Raw genomic sequence first — 23,864 nt, 5'->3', positions numbered from 1 at the left:
ACAATAGCAAGTGTGTTTAATAAGGAATAAGACAAAAATTTTAAACTTCATATTTATTATTAAGTAGCATTAAATTTACATATGTTTAAATTATTAATATGAATTGTGTAATTGAGAATTTAACTTGCATTGTTAGTTTTAATTATAATGATTCAAAACCACATTGACTACTGTAGTTAAGGGATAGCTGCTATATGGCTTTCCTCCTCTAGATTTTCACAGCATCAAATGAGTCAGGAAAAACTCATTTTAAGAGCTGATATGACAGTGATTGGGGAATTCTGTATGATTATCCCACCATAACTTCCTGAGCAGTGGATGTGGCAAAATACGGGTTTTAAGTTATATGCAATTTTTCTGAATTTAGCTATATGTCCATCTCTATGTCTCACTCACGGAAGGCTACTACAACGCAAGTGAGTGAACATTATATTATTTTATTTGTATGTTAAAAATGAAATAATTCAGAAACTTAAAAAAAATTAATTCCTTACAATAACACCTCAATTGAGACCCATTGGAGAAAGGCTTCTAGATGATATCTCTTGACCCAAATGCCTTTGGAATTTTTAATGCAGTTTCTGACTTGAGTTATAGCACATGACACAGCAGGTGTTTAATAAGTGTTTATTGAATTGACTGGAATCAAAGCTCTTTTGCCTGTTAGCTCTGCTATGGGCTTCTTCCTTGACCTTACCCACAGATCTCAGTCTCATCAAGGCTATTCTTTTGTGCAATGGCTCTGATTGCTGCCATTAGCAATAAATATTCCTATTGGCTATAGTGAGTGGAACGGTGGTTGATGGGAAAGGTGTGAGGCTGATGGCAACTGAAATGGTGTGTATTTCCCAGGCAAACATGGGATCAAATATGTTTTGAGTGATGGAAAGAAGAAATAGAGTAATGAGGATAGTCTTTTCTCTTTGGAGAAAACTCTGTCACCAAAACTAAATAAAAAAGAAAAATACATATATATTTATATATGTGACCACTCACACACATTTCTATAATTAACGTGTGTCATAGACCCCTGCCACTTGAGTGTTGTCTGCAGACATGCAGCACTGGCATCAGCCAGAGTCTTGTTAGACGTGCAAACTCCTAGGCTCCCCCTCAGCATTTTAACAAGATTCCCAAGTGATTGGTGATGCACAAAATGTTTTTGAATGCTGCTAAAGGCAATGTGATGTGTCAAGTTTCACTGACTTTTTAAAAAAAGAATTTCATTGTAATCATTGAACTTGCTAAGAGACTAGAACTTAATTATTCCAACCACAAAAAGAAAGGATAATTCTGTAATGTAAAGAGGTTCTAATTATTGCTATAATGGCAATCGTATTATATAAAATTTATGAAATTAACATGCTGAACACCTTGAATTTAGGCAGTGTCAAATATATTTCAATAAAATGAGAAAAAAAGTTTCACTTACCAAGATTAGCTTTCCAATTTGTGATAAGAACCCAAATGTTTATTCCGTTTTCCTGCTCATCCCATCACTTACAATTAGGATTGCTCACCTCCCTGGATTTCCAGAAAGTCGGATGAATCAGAAAAAGCTCATTTTAAAAGCTGATATGACTGATTGGGGAATTATTGTGGATTATCCCAGTATCGCTCCCTGGGTTAAAACTTCTGTTTTCTTTTTCTTTCTTTTTTAAAAATGAGAACTGCATAAGCGAGATATTTGACAGCAAGACTTGCTGTGTTTCCTAATTATGGTATTGGAAGTGATCCAAGAAGATAGTTTAGCAAGTACAGATTGTGATTTTTTTTGTTTTGTTTTAATAGCTGGAAGGAGCCTCCTCTGATCAGTGTGATTCTTGTGTTGCACATAGGGAAACTGAAGCTTGTCAAGTAGGCTTGTCCATGATGCTATCGGAGAGTAGCAATTCAGAAAGTAGTATCTCCAATGTTGTAGCTCCCAGCCCAGGGTCCTATCCCACTCGCAGTATTTAAATGGACGTTATTGCAGATGTACCACGTAGCCATAAAGAAACAAATGAAATAAACTGTGTGTGTTATCTTTGATTATGTTTGGAAATTTTGTGATGCATTGCCCGTCCTTCTCCCAGTCTTTCCCATTTCAGAAAGTTTTATTTCTGTTCACCCAGTTGTGCAGATCAGAGACATAGGACCATTGCTTGATTTCTTTCTTAACTTCATTGTCCTTGCCTCACAGCAAATCTTGTTAGGTTTATCTTTAAAACAGATCCTGAATCTGACCATTTCTCATAACTTTTACCACTAACCTCCTCATCCAAGCCACTACCACCTCTTACCTAGATTTCTGCAATATTTTCCCATCCAACCTTTCTACCTTCACTTTTGTCGTATTACATTAGCCAGATTCATCTTTTAAAAATGTAAATCATGTGTCATCTCCCTGCTCAAAACCCATTAGTAGTTGTTAGTCATTCTAAGAATAAAATCCAAAGGCCTTAACAATGGCGTATATGGCGTTATAGTGATCTAACTCCTGAGTACCTTTCCCACCTCTTCACTCATCACTCTTGCTGGCTCACTTCCGCTTCTTGCTATTTCTTAAGCATTCCAATTTTGTCCTTACCTCAGAGCCTTTGCACTTATGCCTTTTCTCTGTAACTCTATGTTCTTATGGCTCTTATTTAACTCAGTTTCTGTTCAAATATGAACATTTTCAGAAGGCTTCCTTGTTGCTCTATTGTTCTCTCTTATCCTGCTTTATCTTTTTTTCAGAATGTTTATGAAGACATTCTGTTTTGTTCTTTATCTCCCCCACTTAAATGGCAGTTCCTTAGGCTAGGGATCTCTTCCATCTTGCAAATATTCCCAGTGTGTGGAACAATACGTGGCACATAAATGCTGAATAACTACTTATGGAATAAATGAATATACTTTTTAAAATAAAAAAATAGAAATTTTTTTATGGAAGAATTTTCATAATTTGAAACTTTTTCTTTTTAATCCTACATTTAAGTTTTATTGATACAACTCTTATAATCATGTCTGTACTTAGGTATGATCATAAAAAATGTTTAACCTTTAAGACAGTAGCCATATCTGTAGGTTTCATTTTATCTCATGCATGATATGTGAAACTAAACAGTACTCTGTAATAAAAATCTTTAACCTTCTTTAGTAGATAGACACTATTTAAATATTAAATTACTAGAGCAGAGAGATGACTTGTTAAGTTACAACTGAGATACATTTATTTGTACTAAATGTAATTTAGTTTTGGCTTATTGAAGTTCATTAAAAATAAATTAAACTGCTGGTTATTCTCCTGTTTTTCCTCTACACGTGTTTCCTTTTGGCAAGATAAGATGAATATCTCCAGAACATTGAATGCTTTGGGAATTTTTATTTATGTCTTAAAAGTGTATTGATTTCTTTAGTTTGATGATGGTGGTGCTTATTAGGTGAAAATGAATTGATAGTATTTTACTCTGTTTTTCCTGCCACTGACTATAAACTGCTTTAGGAAGTAATTTACATTTTTAGTAGAGATATTTCGCGTAATAAGTCCATTTTAAAGCTTAGGCAGTTTAATTTAATGAGGTTTGTAGGCATAAAAATCTTTGTGAATAATGGTCATATTGATAATCTTGCTGTTCTTCATTTTGAATATTTTTAAAATGAATGAAAGCATGCATCATTTTAGTTGCTATTTCTAAGAGCTGCAGAAGTACTTTCTTTTAATGCGATATATACATTTTATAACTTTTACATATGGAACGTTAGGTATCTGTACTTAGGTGATTTATCTGCTTGCTATTTCTCAGGCCGGCCCCGAATGCCTTCAGTGTGAAGAAGGGTGCTCTAAATCACGGCCAGTGGCTTGTCCTCACCCATGTGTTTTGCCTTGTCATCCTGGAGAATGTCCTCCTTGTGTTCAGATGCTTAGAATAAAATGTCACTGCAAGATCACAAGCCTATTTGTGGAATGTAGGTAAGTGGACCGAAGAAGTAGTCTTGTTTTATGAAAATTATTTTGATGTCTTTTTATAATTCAGAACCCTTTGTGTGTAGTATACTTTAAGGAATATTTTCCAGTGGTGGTCCTTAGACTCTAGAGGCCTACGTTTTCCAGAGAGATGGGGACAGAAGAAATGTAGAATATTTCACCTTCTCGATATATCATCCCGATTTTAACCTGGGCGATTCTGGTTTTCTCTATTTGGAGATTCTGTATAAGATTTTGTTAGGAAAAAACTTGTATCACTGGTTTTAAAAAATATAGGAGAAGCATTTCTATAACTGATTGTTCAAGTAACTGTCAAACTAGAGTTTTGTTGGATCAAAAATTGCCTTGCACATAGTTACTTAGGTATAATTTTTAAATTACAGATTTAAAAGGTAGAGTTTATTATAAATGTTGCTGTCATGGCATTTATCATCCTAGGATATGACCTTTGTTTTCCTTACTTAAAAAAGGGCAAATTTTCACTTTGGATTATAAGGAGGAAAAAAATTCCCCTTTTTTTCTATTTAATCATGATCTAACTTAATTTACCTAACTCGTTCAGCTCCATTTGACCCAAGTCTGTAAAGTAGGTTTTTTATAAGTGTATTTTACTCAAGTCAAATTTGGGAATATGTCTTTATTTCCGATTTTTTGAAATACTTTTTTGAAAAACGCTTGTTAATATTATCTTAAATTTTTTTTTGTCACACTCAAAGATTCATGCTTTGTTAAACTGTAAAAGTTAAAATTAACTTTGTTGAAATTTTAAAAATAAAATATAATTGTTAGCTTTAGAAATTGTATAAGGAGAGTTAAGAGGGCAATTTTGCCTTACTTATGTGTGATACTGAGAAAAAGAGGTTGTTTTCTTTGGTCTTGCAGGGTTATAAATTTCCCCCTCTTCCTTCTTTTTCTCTTTATCATGTCATCTTCAAAGGATTCCTTTCCTTTTTTACCTGCTTTTTCCCAGAGTGTTACCTCTCTAAGATTGGCTCCTTGATAGTTGTGCACTTTTTAAAGTGTCTTCCCTTTAGTTAGTGCTCTGATCTACCAAGACATTTTTAGTATATTTGTACTTAGGGTGGACTTTCTTTTTCTGGTGTGATGTTAGTTAGCTCTCCCTCTTGGAATTCTGCTGTTTTTCCAGAACTTCATTGACTCTCTGAAAAGACTTCCTATGGGAGCTTCAGAAATAGCTCTGCTAGGAATTGATATTTACTTTTCTACTTACAGGTAATTTGAAGTTTATAGAAACTTCTGTCTTCTAATTATGCCAACGTCATGGGATTTGAGTGCTTTTATTTGTCATTAATGAGTTGAGTGTTTGTTTTTGGGTTTTTTTTTTGAGGGATGTATGGATATATTTGGAATGAGGTGGCTTCCATTACCTCAGCAATCCAGAGTTCCTTTTTTCTTTTCTTGAATACATATATTTAAAGTGTATGTTTTTATACTGTAATTCTTCAGTCTCAGTTGTTCTGATAATTTAATTTGCTTTAATTTAGCAAGTTATTTCATAAATCATCTTTTCCTTTTAGCCCTTTTCTGCTTCATTTATATTTATCTATAGAAATTAGGTATAAAAGATACAGACCTTGAAAAGTAGGTAATTTTTCCTAGTTATAGAGTAGCAGGAACAGAATGATTTTAACTCTTAAGTTCAGAGGTGAACACTGTACTTGTAAGAATGAAAATATACATTTAGTAGAGTCAGGATAAAAACTTTGTGATATCACTAAGTGAAATTTTGCCAAGAAAATTGCATATGTTATCTTAGAGTACCTTCATAGCTATTTTGATACAGATAATAAGGTTATAGTTTTGACATTAGTGAGGCTAACCTTATGGCATATTTTGGCAATTATGTCTAGTAAATGGAAATAGAAAAAGCAGGAAAGGAATAAAGGAAAGGAGAAGAAAGTAATGGGAAAGAGAAAAGTGAGATAGGTAAGATAGGGATTTTTATTATAGATTGTCACTGACTCAGGCAGTATCTACTGTGGTTCTATTCAACTATCTATTAGAAAGTTTTATTCCTTGGTGTTTCTGACTATTTCTGAATTACCTACTGAGTCAGATATAAAAGCACAGACTGATCTAAAATGATCTAATCTAAAATGAATCGATTTCTAACATTAATAGACAGCTTATCCAAAAACAACTGAAAAGGCTTTTCTAATAAGCTTACTGCGTTTCCCACTGGATAGCCTAGATTTCTTAATTTGTATTAACAGATTAAACTACTAATTTTTAATCTTTTATGTAAAGGCTTTACAGAGGGTTATAATTGTGAATAGTGATTGACCTATAGGGAAAGATAGTACAGGAACTATTAAAGAGAGGCAAGGCACAGATGATATGTATGTGTTTTGTACTTCCTTCTTGCAGTGATTGCGCTTTTGGTATTTGATTTGTTGGTAGTTGATAAAGGGCTGGAAGATTTGATTCATCAGAACCATTAAGAAATTTGAAGATAATTGTTACAGATAGACATAAAATTAAAATATTTCTCAAGAAAAAAATAAGACAATTTTATAGATACGTTTGAAATTGTGAGTTATTTTTAGAAAGTATGCTATAAAAATGGACTTTGAATATTATCAAAACATCCTTTCCTATTTTTAGAAAAATAACCACAGCTGATGTAAGTGAGAAGAACCTCCTCAGTTGTTGCAAAAATCAGTGTCCTAAAGAGGTAAGCTTTCATAGAACCTTTTAAATTGTGTCTCTTGGTCATAGTCTCTCTTGGATTTTCTCTGTTCTTGTTTGGTCTTCTATTTCAGGTCTTTTCTGGACCTACTAAAAATGTGGGTCCAGAAAGAAAATTGTGATTGATGTCTATAAAAATATAATACATATTATTAGGGTAGATGCATATCTCTTTATGAAATTTGGGGATAGTAGGACTAGAAATGACCCTTTGAAACATTTTTTTAAAGCTGTTTTAAAGATAGCTTATACACTTTATGCAATGAAGTATTCACCTAATGTTCAACCCCATAATGTGATTCAAACTTAAAATATAAATAGGTCAAGAACTGTGTGGGTCATAAGCAGTTAGTAAATTCATAGTAGGTTATTAAAATAAAACATATGTCTGGGTGTGTGTGAACTTTAAAGTTCATTATTATTTTGAATTAATTAGTATAAAGCATTCATATATTAAACTTTTAAAGATTTGTTGTTTGTAGATGCATTTTGTTCAAACTTAAAAGTATCAAAAATGGTTCCAAAAAATTGTTCAGAGTAAAATTCACTATTGAATTATCCTGGCAATAATTTGAGAAACCAAAGTTGTCCATCTGTATTTGACCAACCTTAAATTGAGGGTGTTCTTTTTGTTGTTGGAAGTAGGGAGGTGACAATTTGGGTAGACATTTATAAAGGAATCCTTTTGACTTATAGATGTACTAATAGTATCTCTTTTATTTTAATTCTTGGTCCGTACACTTACCTAAGTGTTTCTCATTCTATTTAGAGTCAGGAAGAGATGACAGTAAAGTCTTAAATATAGTAGTCTCTTTAACTAAATAAAATACATCAATGCATGATAAGCATTTTTGTTAACAGTATTTTCTTTTAACTAAAACTTTGGAGAATTTTTAATGGATTTCTGTTTAATAACTGTTGGAACTGAAACCTGAGAATTTCAAAATTTATGTAAGATTTTTTTTACAAGAGACCATTTCAAGCAGTAAATGATTATTTTAATAATCCTCTCTTTGTTAATATAAGTAAAACTAGAGGCATGAGGTATTTCAAATTTAATTTTCTGAATTCTTCAAATCTTGAGTTTTGTTAAAACAAATTTTCTTCTGTCCAAATTCAGATTCCCGGTAATAAGTAGGTGAGAATGTTTTATTTTCAACCTGACACAATAAATTGGTATGATATTGTAGTTAGAAATAAGATAATTTAATTCAGGGATTGCTAATTTACAATCCTGCCATTTGGCTATGATTCATTTGTGATTCTGTAATGACATTTGGTGGGACTAGAGGAGAGAGCACTGTATATTAGAAAATTTGTTATCCATACTCCTGATTTTGGATTCTAGGCCATTCTGAAGCCCCTGGTATTACTAGAGTCTCCTTGGGCTTTCTTGAAAAATATATCCTTAGGCTGGGAACAATTCAAATGGCTATTATAGTTTGGAACACCTAGGAGTGGACAAGTGAATTTCATTGTGTCTAATAGGACTCATTCGAATTCGTGGTCTCTTGACATTGGTAAGGAAGGCTACAGCAGTGATTCTTAAATTCTAGTGTGCATCAGAATCACTTCATTTATTCTATTCTTTAGATTCCACATATAAGTGAGATCATCTGGTATTTGTCTTTCTCCACCTGACTTATTTCACTTAGCAAACTAATCAGAAACAGTCTCAGAGATATAGAGAAAACCTGAGTGTTGCTAGATGGGAGAGGGGTGGGGATGAGGGAGAAGGCGAGGGGATTAGAAAGCACAAATTTGGTAACCACAAAATTGCCACAGGGATATGAAAGACAGTTTGGGGAATCAATAATGTTGTAAAGATTTTGCAGGGTATCCGATGGACACTTGTCTTATTAGGGAGACCACTTCATGGCTGGAGTAGATGCCTGACCACTGCAGTGTACACCTGAAGCTGAAGCTGAATAATAATGAATGTCAATAATAACTTAATGTATATATAATCACAGGATGTGGAGTACAACATAGGGAATAGAGTCAGTGGAACTGTAACAGCTATATATGATGTCAGAGGGGTAGTAGATTGGGGGCGGGGGGTTATCAATTTGTGAGGGGTGTAAATGTCTAACTATTACATGGTTTTGTACACCTGAAAGTAATAAAAAAAAAAAAGAAATGAACTACAAAAAACAACAACCCACAAACTACAGACACAGAAGGGAAAAAAAAAAATCACTTCAAGGGCTTGTTAAAACAGTTTGATGGGCCCAACCCCAGAGTTTCTTATTTTGTGGGCCTGGAGTGGGGCCCAAGAATTTGCATTTCTAATAAATTCTTACATAATGGTGATACTGTTGGTCTAGACCACACTTTGGGGACCACTAGGCTACAGAATCAAGTCACATTTAGGATTAGCCAAGTACTGTGTCACTAATCTGCAGTCCCCTCCCTGTGCTGTAGATTTCTTGTGGGCAAGGACTATGTCATAATCATCTTTGCATCTAGTCCCTGGTTCCCTGGTTGTACATATCAGGCAGTTGGTAAATGTTTATTGGATGTGAGTGAAAGAGTGAACTGTGGAAATGGCATAAGCATATCCTCTCAGCTCTACTACTTCTCTGAGAGGCACTCTGTGTGTTAGGTTTGAATTTAAAAGGGAATTTAAAGATACACTAAGAACTCCAATTTTAAACTGTGCCCCCACATATGTGCATTTCCACTTTAATTTTATCTTTCTGGATTTGGTTTTATTATTGCCACACAAGCTTTGTGCTTTTTACTTGAGCAAATTATTTAACCCTCTATAACTCAAATTGTTCATATGTAAAATGGAAGCAATAATAATACCCACTGGGGAGTGTTATCTGAGTATTAAATGAGTTAATAACGTTTAAAGGTTTTAGTATATGTAAGTGCTAGCTATGGTGATAATGGTAAAGGTATTTATCCACCAACAATATTGTTTTGCAAGCTTCCCATAGTTACATGTAAAGAGAGCTTTTTAAATTATTGGGATTAAAATGGAACATTTTGAACTAGACAGTGTTGGCTGTTGGTAAGCCATTTGATAGGACTTACAAAGGTGCTAACAGAATGACGGTAAGGGCTGAGCAGGGTGGAAGAAAACGGTCTCACTTTGAGTGGAAAGGGTAGGACATCTCTTCTTTAAAGGAATATCAGGTTTGGATGTTTCAGAAAAACCTTTTGCTGTGAAATCTGTAATGAAGATACAGTTACTATAGTATGCATTCTAATAGTTTTCTTTGTGACTGCTTTTCAGCTCTTTCAGAATATAATTTGGCTTTTGAGATAACACATACTTGCACATCTGACAGAAAATGGTCATGTGATTTGATTATAATTAAGGTTAATTAAAGAAAAAAGTTGAAAAATTAACTGATTATCTAAGATTGATTGACCCCATTGTGATGGACTGTTTCTTAAAATAGTTGTTGTGGGGGAGGGGAAGTAAGGTATGACTAAAATGCAAATATGTAATTGCTCTATTTTGGTTTTATTTTAGCTTCCTTGTGGTCATAGATGCAAAGAGATGTGCCATCCTGGTGAATGTCCTTTTAACTGTAACCAGAAGGTAAAACTTAGATGTCCTTGTAAAAGAATAAAAAAGGTAAATATTTTAAGTTCTTGAAAATACTTTTCTATGTAAATTATTTTTGTCTGTATTTTGGTAGTTCTTTGGCTATATTTTTTGGCTTTTAATTTTAAGGTCTTATTTCTTAGAATCTTTTTATTATTAGCCTATCTCTGTAAATGCTTATTTTAAAAATCAGCTTTGTATGTCCATTTAGTTTTGTGCACTTTAACAGTAAAAGATTATTTGATGTTGAAGCCAAGTTCGGTGCCCTTGTGTGGATAGAACCAGTGCTCAGTACATTTGAGGTCTTTGTACAAGGAACACATGTGAGCAATAAAGTGAGTTTCATGATTTAAGAAATGGTCTGGAATTAACCTGTGTTACTCTTATGAAAACTTTTTTTGTCATCAATATTACGTTTTGAAAATGTTGCCTTAAGACCTTACATGCACAGCCTTATAAAATTATAAAGTAACATTCAAACTTGGAGAGAACTCAATTTAAGATGAAATAGTGGTAACGGACAAGTAAAAGGGTGAAAACTAACGTTTGGAATGCTCAGTGGCAACAGATTAGATATCATTCAGAAAACTTGGGAAGGAAGGGTGAATTCTCAGCTGTCATTGGCTGAATGGTCTTTTTCCAGGTGGCCTGTCCTTTGACTTCCTGTTGATAATGGTGGCTCCTTTGAAGTTATCTTCTTTCTTGACCTCTGATTTTTCCCTACCTCAGTTATAGCTGTAACTCCTTTTTTCTTAATATTCTTATGGTCATTTCCTAAAGCTAGTCTCCTTTTTCTTCACTTTAAATTCACTCTTTATTCTTTCAGCAAATACTTATTGAGAATCTTTTGCTTTTGTTGAAGATCTTTTCATTTATTTTGACAGCTCCTACTATCATTATCTGGTGTAGATAATTTCTGAATTGAAATTCTTAGGCTTGACTTCTTCTGCAGTTGAATTCCTAAGTTTTAGATGTTTAAATTGGGCCACCTTTACACAAAAATTCATCCTTAGTCAAGCCACTTTTAATCTGGAATGTCTCTTAAGTTTTGTCTTAAAGCTCATGTTATTGCCCAAGTGCAGTCTGCCTGCCACCCATTGGAACTCTGGCAACAGTGTCATAACGGATTTCTTTGCCTCCAATTGTAATACTTCCCTGATCTAAGTTCTTCAGTGGTTCTTCCTCCATTATGGGGAAAATACGCATTTATAAGAAACGTTTACGTATATACAGACTTGGCATACAAGAGAATTTATGCTGATACCTTTGCCTGCTTGTCTAGTCTCAAACTCTGGCGGTCTTCTCTGTGAATCTGTTACTTATGTTTATGCTGTGCTCCCCTTTAGTCTGTGACAAATCCTTATTCCTTCCTCTGTGTAAAATACAGTGTACTTTTTCTTTGCTGCTCTGTGTAGTAGAATCCTGCTAATACTCAGTGTAACCATTTCCTTGTTGGGGAAGATCTTCCTTCTCTGATTCCTTTGGGAAGTCTTAAGTGCTACTTCCTCTTGGCTTTCTTTGTAGTAGGTTCTAGAGAGTGTCCTAGAGGATTTTCTAGAGAGCTTTGTGATTCTAGAGACATCAGTAACTTTGTTTCCTTATCTGTGAAATACAGTTTATATATAGATTTATTGAAAGGAATAAAAGAGGTAATGCACATATAGCATTTAGCACAGTGACTGCTATGTTTAATAACATAGCAGTAACTGCTAATAGTAGCTGTTGTTAGCCATTATCATTATACTCTGTTCCTTATTAAGTCCCCGTCCCTAACACAGTGCTTGGCACGTACTAGGCGCTCTGTAAGTACCTTTTGAATGAGAAAAGATATGATTCCTCTTTTAGGCTGATAGACTTAATGGCCACAAGCACACAATATTTATTTTTGTCTCTAATGTTTATGCATAATATTTTTCCGTTTTCTGGACTATCTTTGGAGAACAAGATTGTGTTTATCACCAACCTCAGCCAGAAATGAAGAACAAAAGGGTGGGGGGGGGAACCCTCTAAGTAATAAAATTCTGTTCTATAAAGTACTTTCACTAAAGAATATGTATATTGTTCATAGGAACTGATGATCTTATTTTTTAAAAGATTTTTATTAAAATATAGCTAACGTACAATCATATTATATTAGTTTTAGGTGTATGCCATAGTTATTCAACATTTATATGCCTAAAGAAGTGATCACCATAACTCCAGCAACCATCTGACACTGTACCACGCTATCACAATATTACTGACTATATTCCCTATAATACATTAAGACTTACTTGTTTTATACCTGGAAATTTGAACCTCTTATTCCCCTTCATCTCCCCCCCCTTTTTTAATTTTTCAATTTAATATTTAATCGAAATTAAGATTAATGTTTAATATTAAACTTCAATTTAATTTAATACTATTTTATATGAATTTCAATGTGTATAGCACAGTGGTTAGACATTTATATAATTTAAGAAGTGATCCCTCTGACTAGTCTGCTACCAACCTGGCACTATACATAGTTATTACAATATTATTGACTATATCACTTACGTTATACCCTACATCCCCACAACTACTTTGTAACAACCAATTTGTACTTCTTAATCACCTCCCATTTTTCACCCATTCCCCATACCCCCTCCCATCTGGTAACCTTCAAAATGTTCTCTGTATCTATGAGTTTGTTTCTGTTTTGTTTGTTTATTTTGTTCTTTAGATTCCACATATAAGCAAAATCGCCTTGAATCTGTCCTTCTCTATCTGACATACTCCACTCAGCACAATGCTCTCCAGGTCTATCCATGCTGCCACAAATGGCAAGAACCCATTCCCTTTCCTGGCCAAGCAGTATTCCATTGTGTATATGTACCTCCTATCCTTTCTTCCATTGATGGAAACCCAGGCTGCCCCCACCTGGGCCATTGTGAACAATGCTGCAATGAACATAGGGATCCACATGTCCCCTTGAAGTAGCATTTTGGGTTTTTTCGGATAAATACCCTGAAGTGGGATTATTGGGTCCTTCTTTGTCTCTTGTAAAGCCTTTGTTTTAAAGTCTGTTTTGTTGTGTATAAGTATTGCTACTCCAGCTTTTTGGTTTGTTTGGTTCCATTTTCATGAAATACCTTTTTCCCATCCATTTACTTTCACTCTGTGTGTGTCTTTCGACCTGAAGTGTGTCTCTTGTAGGCAGCATATGTAAGGGTCTTGTTTTCTTATGCATTCAGCAACTCTGTCTTCTGATTGGAGGATTTAATCCAGCTACACTGAAAATAATTGTTAGATATGTAGTTATTGCTATTTTTTTATTTATTTTTTTCCATCTTAAAGAAGTCCCTCTAACATTCCTTGTAATTCTAGTTTAGTATTGGTGAACTCCTTTAGCTTTTTCTTGTCTGGGAGGCTCTACCTGTCATTCAATTTTAAATGATAGCTTTGCTGGGTAAAGTAATCTTGCTTTTCATCACTTTGAATATTTCATGTCAATATACTCTGGCCTGCAAAGTTTCTGTTGAGAAATCAACTGACAGTCTTATGGGAGCCACCTTGTAGGTAACTAACTGCTTTTCCATTGATGCGTTTAAGATTCTCTCTTTGTCTTTAACCTTTGGCGTTTTAATTATAATGTGTCTTGGTGTAGGCCTCTTTGGATTTATCTTGTTTGGGACTTTTTGTGCTTCCTGGGCTTGTGTGTCTATTTTTTTCACCAGGTTAGGGAAGTTTTTTGTCATTATTTCTTCAAATAGGTTTTCAATTCCTTACTCTCTTCGAATATTGCTAGAATATTGCTATACCCCTACGAATATTGCTATACTAGATGTTGTCCCAGAGGCCCCTTAACTATCCTCATTTTTTCAGATTCTTTTTTTGCTATCCTGTTTGGGTGTTTTCTGCTGCCTTATCTTCTAAATCGCTGATTCGATCCTCTGCTTCATCTAATCTGCTGTTGATTCCCTCTAATGTAGTCTTCATTTCAGTTATTGTGTTATTTCTGAATGGTTCTTTTTTATGTTTTCTACCTCCATTTTTATGGTTTTTTTTAATCTCTTTGTTGAAGTTTTCCCTGAGTTCACTGAGCATCCTTATAACCAGTATTTTGAACTCTGCATCTGGTAGACTGCTTGCCTTCATTTTGTTCAGTTCCTTTTTTGAAGCTTTGTTCTGTTCTTTTATTTGGGACATGTTTTTTGTCTCCCCATTTTGGCTACCTCCTGTGTTTGTTTCTATGTATTAGCTAGGACTGCTATGTCTCCCGGTCTTAGTAAAGTGGCTAATGCAATAGGTGTTTTGTGGGGCCAGTGGTGCAGTCTCCCTGGTCACCAGACCCGGGTTCTCCTGGTGTGTTTCTTGTATGGGTGGTGTGTGCCCTCCTGTTGTAGTTGAGCCTTAGTTGCTATTTTTACATCAGTTGGAGGGATTGACCCTCAGGCTGATTGGTTGTGAGGACTGGCCATGACTACAGTGGAGGAGCTGTTGTGCAGGGGCTGCCCCTACAGAGCAGGGTTCACTTTAGCAGGGCTCTGCTGCCTGCCCAGTGTGCCCTTTGGGTGTGTCGCTCTTGGAGGCAGCCCGGTGATGATCTGGCTGGGTTTGAAGCTGGCCACTGGGCATATCAGCTCGTGGCCTCCTGGCAGGGTTTCCCCTGCAGGCCAAGTTCATTTGTAGTCTGTGTCCTTCTTGGGGTCACCTGGCTTAGCCACAAAGCAATCTGCAGATGACTTTTTTCCACAATGGGGTTGGAGGTGCCTCAAGAGGCCAAGCCGCAAATCCAGACTGCTATAACTAGTGGCAGGCTTTTGGTTGCTCAGCCAGATGTACGGGACAAGCTAAAGTCAGATATTGCTTGTTTGGGTTTTTGTGAACCTTTGAAAGACTTTAGTAAAGTCCACAGCATGAGCCAAGAAAGGCTATTCATACGGCAAAGCCACTGGAAGTGGCTTGGGTGGTCCCAAAAGTTGGGTGGGAAGGGGTCTTAGGAAATCAAGGTGAAGGAATGGCATTAGCCAGGTTGATGGAGACTCAGATATGGTAGCTGCCTGCGTCTGCTCACCAGGAGAGGGGAGGGCTCACCAAAGAAACAATGGTTTCCACCAGCTCCTCTTTTGGGGAGAAAGCTGCCCCTGCAGCCCTCTCTCCGAAGCCAGACAACTCAGTTCCTCCCCGTATGTCCCTGGTGCCTTTCCAACTGCTGCCCCAGCACTGGAGTTCAGAGCAAATGAGTCCATCAGCGAGTAAGTGTGCACAGGCTGTTTAAGAGGAATGCCTGGAACTGCAGCCGCCCTAGTCTCACTTAGCTATAATCTCCACTGGTTTTCACAACCAGAAGTTATGGGCACTTTTCTCCCTGACACTGAAACCCTGGGCTGGGGAGCTTGGTGTGGGACTGGGACCCCTCGCTCTTCAGGCGTGATCGCTGCAGCTGAGATATCCCTCCTGATATTTAATGGTCACACACAGATGTGGGACCACACCATTCTGTGTCTTCGCCCCACCTAACAATCTGAAGGTGGCTTCTTTTCTATGTCCTTAGTTGTAGTGCTTCGGTTCAGCTAGACTTCAGGAGATTCTCTGGTGATCTTATTTCTTAACTGGTGGATTAGAACTAAAAACCTAGAGTCTGAGGGTGTGGTGAGAGAGGAGAAATTGATACAAATAGGCACCTTTAAAGCAAAAGTGACATGTGTCAGCAAGAAATAGGCCATGAATAAAAGAGAGACAAAAGATCTACAAAATCAAAGACTACTTAACATAAGGACTACTTATTATAGTACACAAATTGATTATAGTATTGACTTAAAGTCATCTGAAAAAGAGTAGATTTTTTTTAAATAAAAAAAGAGTAGATTTAAAAAAATTATTTCATTAAGGAGGCAGGCAGTGAAGTGCACATACAAAGTGTAGAATGTCTTATCTAAACTTTTTTAAAAAGGCTTACTAGTTGAGAGAAAAATCTGTAGCTATCTAGAAAACTCTAGAACTGCACTTTTCTGAACCTGAGTTGGTAGCCACTAGCCACATATGGCTATTTGTTTGAATTTTAATGAATTAACATTAAATTATACTAAACATTCATTTCCTCGATTTCTTCAGCCACATTTTGAGTGCTCAGTAGCCATGTGTGTTTAGTACTACTCTGTTGGGTTGTGCAGATTTAGAACATTTTCAGTATCCCAGGAAGCTGTGTTGGCTGGCACTGCTCTGGAACGTTTTATTTCCTGGAAGCTTTAGAAGACTAACAAGAAACAATAAAGAAAAACTTAATCTAAGTTGATAATGGCACTTAGTAAATAATTATTAAATGGATAATTTTAATTTTATGGTATTTGCTTTTTTTTATAATTAAGAGAAAATAAAGTAATAATCACTCCCTGAATCAAGACATTTAACACTTGCAAACATATCAGCATTAAATATTAATGAACACGACTTAAATAATTTACATAACCTAAAACTGTTAGGGGAATTTTGCTTTTTTATGGCATACAATTAAGACTTGAGGGGAAAGTCTTAAAATCTGAAATTTTAAAAAATTTCATTTGTAGGAATTGCAGTGCAACAAAGTACGTGAACATCAGATTTCAATAGAATGTGACACAACATGCAAGGAAATGAAGCGAAAAGCATCTGAGGTAATGTCATGTTGAATATCATTTTTAATGTATTAATAGCCTTTCCCTGTTTATTTTATGCATTTCTTTATGTGCTTATTACGAATTACTCGAAATCTAATCTTTTTTTGCTTTTATAATTAAAGCCTAGTTTTATGTGCCTATTTTGAATCCCCAGGTGTGTTTTTATTGTCTAGAGTATATTAGATTTTCCATCCTCTGTACCAATAAGAGTTTTAACTCCTCTTTTGGTTGGGGTTGTGAGAGTTGGGGGTGCAATGATGTCCATTTTAAGGCATCTCCTGAAACCCATGTCTTCACTCAACCTAAAATTACTTGAGTTCTGTTTTACTGAGCTGTAGATAATCTGTAACAAATATGAGTTGTTTTCTAACCAATACAATTAGTGTATGTGCTCTGGGACATATTTGTTCATCTTAATGTTAGTATAAACCTCCAGAAAATTAGGCTAAAATAATACAAAAATAAAGTTTTAGGAATCTTTGCTGTTTAGATGACCTCTTCTGTCACTATTTCCCTCAGTCAACCCAATCAGTGAATAAACTTGATTTTTTTTTTAAACTAAGATATCCCTTCCAGACATTTGAAGTAAAAGGTCGATTTTAACTCTAGACAACGAGTGTTATTTAATAATTGTTTATAGATTCTTAGTATGGTAACTCAAGAGAAAAATCCAGTTTTAAAAGCAGTTTAGTTTATGCTATTGTAACGCTTTGAGTTGTGATCTAAATTCTATTATAGTTGTTAAATTGAAATGTTTATATAGGTATAACATTCCATTTCTCCTCACCTGCCATCTGTTAGTACCTTGGTAACACTTTTCATTATGATATTTATGTTTCTTTAAATAATTTCCAATATAAAGCTCCCAAAAGTTGTGTGTTACTGGAACCTCAGTGGGAAAATGTTAAAATTCTATATAAAATTTGATGATTACAATGTCAATTTACTTTTAAATGTCTCTGAACAGATAAAAGAAGCAGAAACTAAAGCTGCTCTTGAAGAGGAAAAACGAAGACAACAGGTAACTAAACAAAATGCCCAGATTTATTTTTCTTTGCATCATTGTTAGTTTTTATTCAAACACAAAGTATATTCCCACTATAAGCCATGGGCTAATCAACTCTATTCCAGACTGGAAATAATATAGTTCCTACAAAACAAAAGTTACCCATTCACTTACTTTTAATCCAGGTACAGTGAACCTCTAAAAAAGCACAAGATCTCATTTATTCCCAGATATTTTGTGTATGCCCAATTTACTTCCTTGCCAGTTTTGTCCATTCTCCATCCATAAGCGTTTTAACTCCTCTTTTGGTTGGGGTTGTGAGAGTTGGGGGTGCAATGATGTCCATTTTAAGGCATCTCCTGAAACCCATGTCTTCACTCAACCTAAAATTACTTGAGTTCTGTTTTACTGAGCTGTAGATAATCTGTAACAAATATGAGTTGTTTACTAACCAATACACTTGTTTTAATAATATGTTCACCTATTTCCTCATTAGATTCTTAAATGCAGGATTATTATCTGTTCTTTGTTATCACCTAGGTAACAGGTACATTCCTGATACCACCTCAAATACTATATTGATCATATATTCCAAAGAGTGGCTTAACTTGCTAATAGTAACATGCAATTATTTGTCAGTTTGCATTTTGAGATGCTTTATACTTATCAAGCAGGGTATATTACATGTTAAAATGCTGCTTTTATGAGTGAGGAAATTAAAACTTTCATGACTTCAGGGAGGGCATTAGAAATAATTCATGTAGCAAATAAAAGTGGGCCAAAATGACCCTCTGATATTTTATGGTTCTATAAAGTTGATTTGCCTAATATCCCAAAATAAGTTGTCACAGCTAATATAATAAAACATGGGTTGGCTGAACTCCTGAGAGATTAAATTATTAAGAATAGTTTAGGGTATCCCTCACCTTTTTTTAAGCCATTATTGTCGGTAATCTTAAATATATGCTTTATTTACTGACCTTTTAAACAAAATATATAGAAACTTAAGTTAAACTATGTGTGATGACTGTGTTATCATTAAAGCATCAGTTATTTTACTGTGTCAGTGAGTCTCACATGTGGCTATTTTAATATATTTTGACCTTTTTCTGTATATCAACAACCACTTGACAATGTTCTGATGTTTTGGTTCATCGAAAAGTGTTATTTTTATTAAATTAATTATATGATTAGGTCTTCTTCAAATGAGGTTTATAGACAAATTAATGGATATATTAACTGAATTTTATATTTCCTTCTATTAAATAAACATTTACAGAATCTTATGTGAGCATAACATACATATTTTAGTTCACTATCATGTTTTAGGTACTAACAGTGCACTATATTGTATCATGTTACATTACCATGTACGAATTAAAGGCTAATAAGTTCTTAACAGTAGAATAAAAATTCACATTTTATAATGAGTGTTATCTAGTTATCCATTTTTTTAGAACAGTTTTTATGTAATTCTACTTTCTAAAATGATTTAAATGATGAAGCATTTTTACTCTGTTTTTAAATGTATTTGATAAAAAGAAGAATCAGTTTCTGGCAGCTTTTTTCTCTTTACTCACGTGAACTTTTTCCACACAAATCATTTATGTTTATTACCAGCATTCCAAGAAACTAGAGTTATAGGTTCCTTTATTCTCACTGAGAATCTCTCAGCACTTGCTAGAAGTTGTATGTTGTGGAGTCTCAGTAGATTAATGGTGTTGAAGTATAAAATTAATGTTTGTATTATAGAGCATCCTGATTTAATCAGATATTTCTATATTTAGTCGCAAAGTTAGGCCTATGGTCTGAAATACTCTTACTCCTCACTTCCCTTTCCGCTTTCCTAAACTCTGAATTTGTTGAATGCAATTAGTATTGGAGAGAGGGATTAAAAAAAAAAAAAATCAAATCAATGTATTTATTTATTATATACCACTGCTATTATAACATTTCCCAAATTGATTGATTTTCATCTAAGTGGAAAATTTCAAATCAATGTATGTATTGGATTTAATAAAAATGATGCTATTTTGATTTAGGCTGAACTGGAGGCTTTTGAAAACAGACTGAAGGGTCGTCGGAAGAAGAACAAGAAAAGAGATGAAGTGGCAGTTGAGCTAACGCTTTGGCAAAAATACAAATATTATCTCCTTCCAGTGTGTGCTGTTCCAGTTCTAGTGTTTGCATGGTATATAGCCCATGATGTCCATTAAAAATTTTTGATCTGTTAACCTACCTCAGATTGGATTTAGATAAGTTGTTAAATTTGAAGCATATATTGTAGAACATGGTACATATTCACATTCATTGCTCTATTCTCTTCCAGCTATTGTTAGGACAGAATATTAAGCTTTATCTTAATTAACATATGAGAAGTGGTAATACAACATTGTTTGATATTAAAAGCATGACTGAACTTATAAAATACTTCAGAAGGCATAGTTAGTGCAGGGTAGCATGTTAGTTGTTCATTGTGCTTCCTTGTATTAACATAGTTGTCTCATTTACTATTTCAAACCAACATTTTTTTTTTTTCAAAATTAAGATGAAACTGAGCCATATGTGCAGTAAGAGGAATATTTCACAATGTTTTGGTTACTTATTGAAAGGTACTTTTCTTGATCATGTAACTTTGTACTTTTTTTAAAAAATGATTCTCTAAAAGACCTTTTAAATTGTAACGTGAAGTTATATAATTCAATTCCAGAAATTGGTTTATTAGTGAGGAAATTTTATCAGTTATTGAAATAAATTTTTATGTGGTGTATTCCTCAGAGGAAAATATAATTGTTTTCAAAATATGCCAGGTTAGATTTATCACATGTGGCTATTTCTTGTGTAAGCTTTCAACTGAAGATGGCATGTTTAGTAAAACTTGTTTGTGTCTTTTCAAAGTAATAATAAAAGAAGAAAATAATATTTATGAGCACTATGTGCTGAACACAGGGCTTATGAGCCTTATGTACTTTATTCTCATTTTTTCTTACCTTGATCCTATAAGTAGATTTTATCTGGAAATAATCAGTTGTTATGAAAACAACCTGATAAAGAAATATCAGTAAGCTAAATCTGTTTGAATTATTAGTCATTTTAAATGGTTTGCTATTTGATTTTTGTATGATTGTTTTCATTAAAATTTTTCATACCAAATTTATAATCTTCAATATTTACTATTATCTAAATAATCAGGAGCCTATCATTTTAGATTAGATATTAGTGTCAATGTATAAAACTCCAGAATTTGATGCACAACATAGTAATTGATAGGTAGTAAAAAGTGGTAGAAGTATGTTTTAAACAGAAGCACAAAGAAGGAATTTTAAATTTTGCTAAATTTAACTCAGATTTTTAAAAATGTATTGTTGATTAATCGAGTATTAGCTCGTATCTAAAATTAAAGGGCACCCATTCCTTTCTTTATGGGCCTTGTGTTTTGATTTTTTTTTTATATAAAATTATAGTTGGCATTCATTATTGTTCAGCTTCAGGTATACAGTACAGAGATCAGGCATCTACATCATCCCTGAGGTGGTCTCCCTAATGGGACAAGTGTCCATCAGATACCCTACAAAATCTTTATGTTATTGATTACGTTCCCCAAATTAATTTTCAAAACCCTGTGCCATCTTGTGGTTACCGACTATTTTCTAAACCCCTCACCTTCCCCCTTATCCCCACCCCCCCGCCCATCTAGCAACCCTCAGTTTTTCCTCTATGTCTCCAAAACTGTTTCTGATTAGTTCATTCACTTATTCTTTTCTTTGGATTCCGCATATAAGTGAGATCATATGGTATTTGTCTTTCTCTGTCTGACTTATTTCACTTAACATAATGTTCTCTAGGTCCATCCATGTTGTTGCAAATGGTAAGATTTCTTTCTTCTTTATGGCTGCGTAATACTCCATTGTATAAATGTACTACAGTTTCTTGATCCAGTCATCTACCGATGGGCATTTCGGTTGTTTCCATGTCTTGGCTATTGTGTATAGTGCTGCAATAAACATAGGAGTGCATAAAGATTTTTGAATGGGAGTTTTGGATTTCTCCGGATAGATACCTAGGAATGGGATTGCTGGATCGTAAGGTAGTTCCATTTTCAGAGTTTTGAGATACCTCCATACTGTTTTCCATAGTGGCTGCACCAATCTGCATTCCCACCAACAGTGCACAAGCATTCTCTTTTCTCCACATCCGCGCCAGCACTTTTGTTTGTTGATTTATTGATTTATTGATGATAGCCATTTTGACTGGGGTGAGGTGGCATCTCACTGTGGTTTATATTTGCATCTCTCTGATGGTTAGTGAGGTTGAGCATTTCTTCATATGTCTGTTTGCCATCTGTATGTCCTTTTTAGAAAAATGTCTCTTCACGTCTCTTCAGCTGAACAATTCATTATTCTGCCCATTTTTTAATTGGGTTGTTTGTTTTTTTGGAGTTGAGTTGAGTGAGTTTTTTTTATAAATTTGTGATATTAACCCCTTATCAGATATATCATTGGCAAATATCTTCCCATTCAGTAGGATCCCTTTTTGTTTTATTGATGGTTTCCTTTGCTGTGAGAAAACTTTTTAGTTTGATGTAATCCCACATTTTTATTTTTTCTCTTACTTCCTTCGCACGAGGGGATATATCAGTAAACATCTTACTCCGGGTAACGTCTGTGAAGTTTCTTCCTATATTTTCTTCTAGGAATTTTATGGTTTCAGATCTTACATGTAAGTCTTTAAGCCATTTTGAATTTATTTTTGTATATGGTGTAATGAGGTGGTCCAGCTTCATTTTTTTGCATGTGTCTGTCCAGGTTTCCCAGCACCGTTTATTGAATAGACTGTCTTTACCCCACTGTACATTCTTGCTTCCATTGTCGTAGATTAAATGGCCATATAGGCATGGATTTATTTCTGGACTCGCTATTCTGTTCCATTGGTCTATGTGTCTGTTTTTATGCCAGTACCATGCTGTTTTGATTACTGTAGCCTTGTAGTATAATTTGATTTCAGGTATCGTTATACCTCCCACTTTGTTCTTATTTCTCAAGATTGCTGAGGCTATCCGGGGTCTTTTATGGTCCCATATAAATTTTAGGATTATATGTTCTATTTCTGTGAAAAATGTCATTGGTAGTTTTGACAGGAATTGCGTTGAATATGTATATTGCCTTAGGCAGTACGGACATTTTAACTATATTCTTCCTATCCTTGAGCATGGTATGTGTTTCCATCTATTTGTATCTTCTTTCATTTCTTTCTTCAGTGTCTTACAATTTTCTGAGTACAGATCTTTTACTTCTTTGGTTAAATTTATTCCCAGGTATTTTATAGTCTTTGGAGCAATTGTAAATGGGATTGCTTTTTTAATTTCTCCTTCTGATGTTTTATTATTGGTATATACAAATGCAACTGATTTCTGAATATTAATTTGGTATCCTGCTACTTTACTAAATTCATCTAGCAGCTCTAATAGTTTCTTGGTGGAGTCTTTAAGGTTCTCTATATAGTATCATGTCATCTGCATATAATGACAATTTTACTTCCTCCTTACCGATTTGGATGCCTTTTATTTCTTTTTCTTGTCTGATTGCTGTGGCTAGAACTTCCAGCACTATGTTGAATAGAAGTGGAGAAAGTGGGCAACCTTGCCTTGTTCCTGATCTTAAAGGGAATGGTTTTAGCTTTTCCTCATTGAGTATGATGTTAGCTGTGGGTTTATCATATATGGCCTTTATTATGTTGAGATATGATCCCTCTAGTCCCACTTTCTTAAGGGTTTTTATCATAAATGGCTGCTGGATTTTATCAAATGCTTTTTCTGCGTCTATTGATATGATCATGTGATTTTTATTTTTCATTTTATTAATGTGGTGTATCACATTAATTGATTAGCGGATGTTGAGCCACCCTTGCATACCAGGGATGAATCCCACTTGATCATGGTGTATGATCTTTTTAATGTATTGCTGAATTCTGTTTGCTAATATTTTGTTGAGGATTTTTGCATCTATGTTCATTAGCGAT

At 34.5% G+C, this 23,864-nt stretch overlaps 1 protein-coding gene across 5 annotated transcripts in view; it reads left to right on the top strand.

Moving 5' to 3' along the window:
• The window catches only part of NFXL1 (nuclear transcription factor, X-box binding like 1), a 49,655-nt gene extending 28,383 nt beyond the window's left edge, over window positions 1–21,272 (top strand). For 3 of the 5 annotated variants that reach the window (XM_074324645.1, XM_019741043.2, XM_019741046.2), the window contains exons 18-23: window positions 3,768–3,934; window positions 6,575–6,644; window positions 10,146–10,250; window positions 16,751–16,837; window positions 17,808–17,861; window positions 19,889–20,080. In XM_074324645.1, coding sequence (XP_074180746.1) covers window positions 3,768–3,934; window positions 6,575–6,644; window positions 10,146–10,250; window positions 16,751–16,837; window positions 17,808–17,861; window positions 19,889–20,062 — 657 coding nt within the window. In that variant the 3' untranslated portion in view covers window positions 20,063–20,080. Of the gene's footprint in view, window positions 1–3,767; window positions 3,935–6,574; window positions 6,645–10,145; window positions 10,251–16,750; window positions 16,838–17,807; window positions 17,862–19,888 lie in introns of all 5 variants that reach the window. The other 2 variants (XM_019741044.2, XM_019741045.2) reach the window with 1 other exon arrangement.
• The last annotated feature ends 2,592 nt before the right edge of the window (window positions 21,273–23,864 follow it).

Source organism: Rhinolophus sinicus, linkage group LG02 (assembly GCF_036562045.2).
Source record: "Rhinolophus sinicus isolate RSC01 linkage group LG02, ASM3656204v1, whole genome shotgun sequence".
Classification (NCBI taxonomy): domain Eukaryota; kingdom Metazoa; phylum Chordata; class Mammalia; order Chiroptera; family Rhinolophidae; genus Rhinolophus; species Rhinolophus sinicus.
The sequence above is the reverse complement of the archived record's forward strand: the minus strand, read 5'-3'. Positions and strand labels throughout refer to the sequence as shown.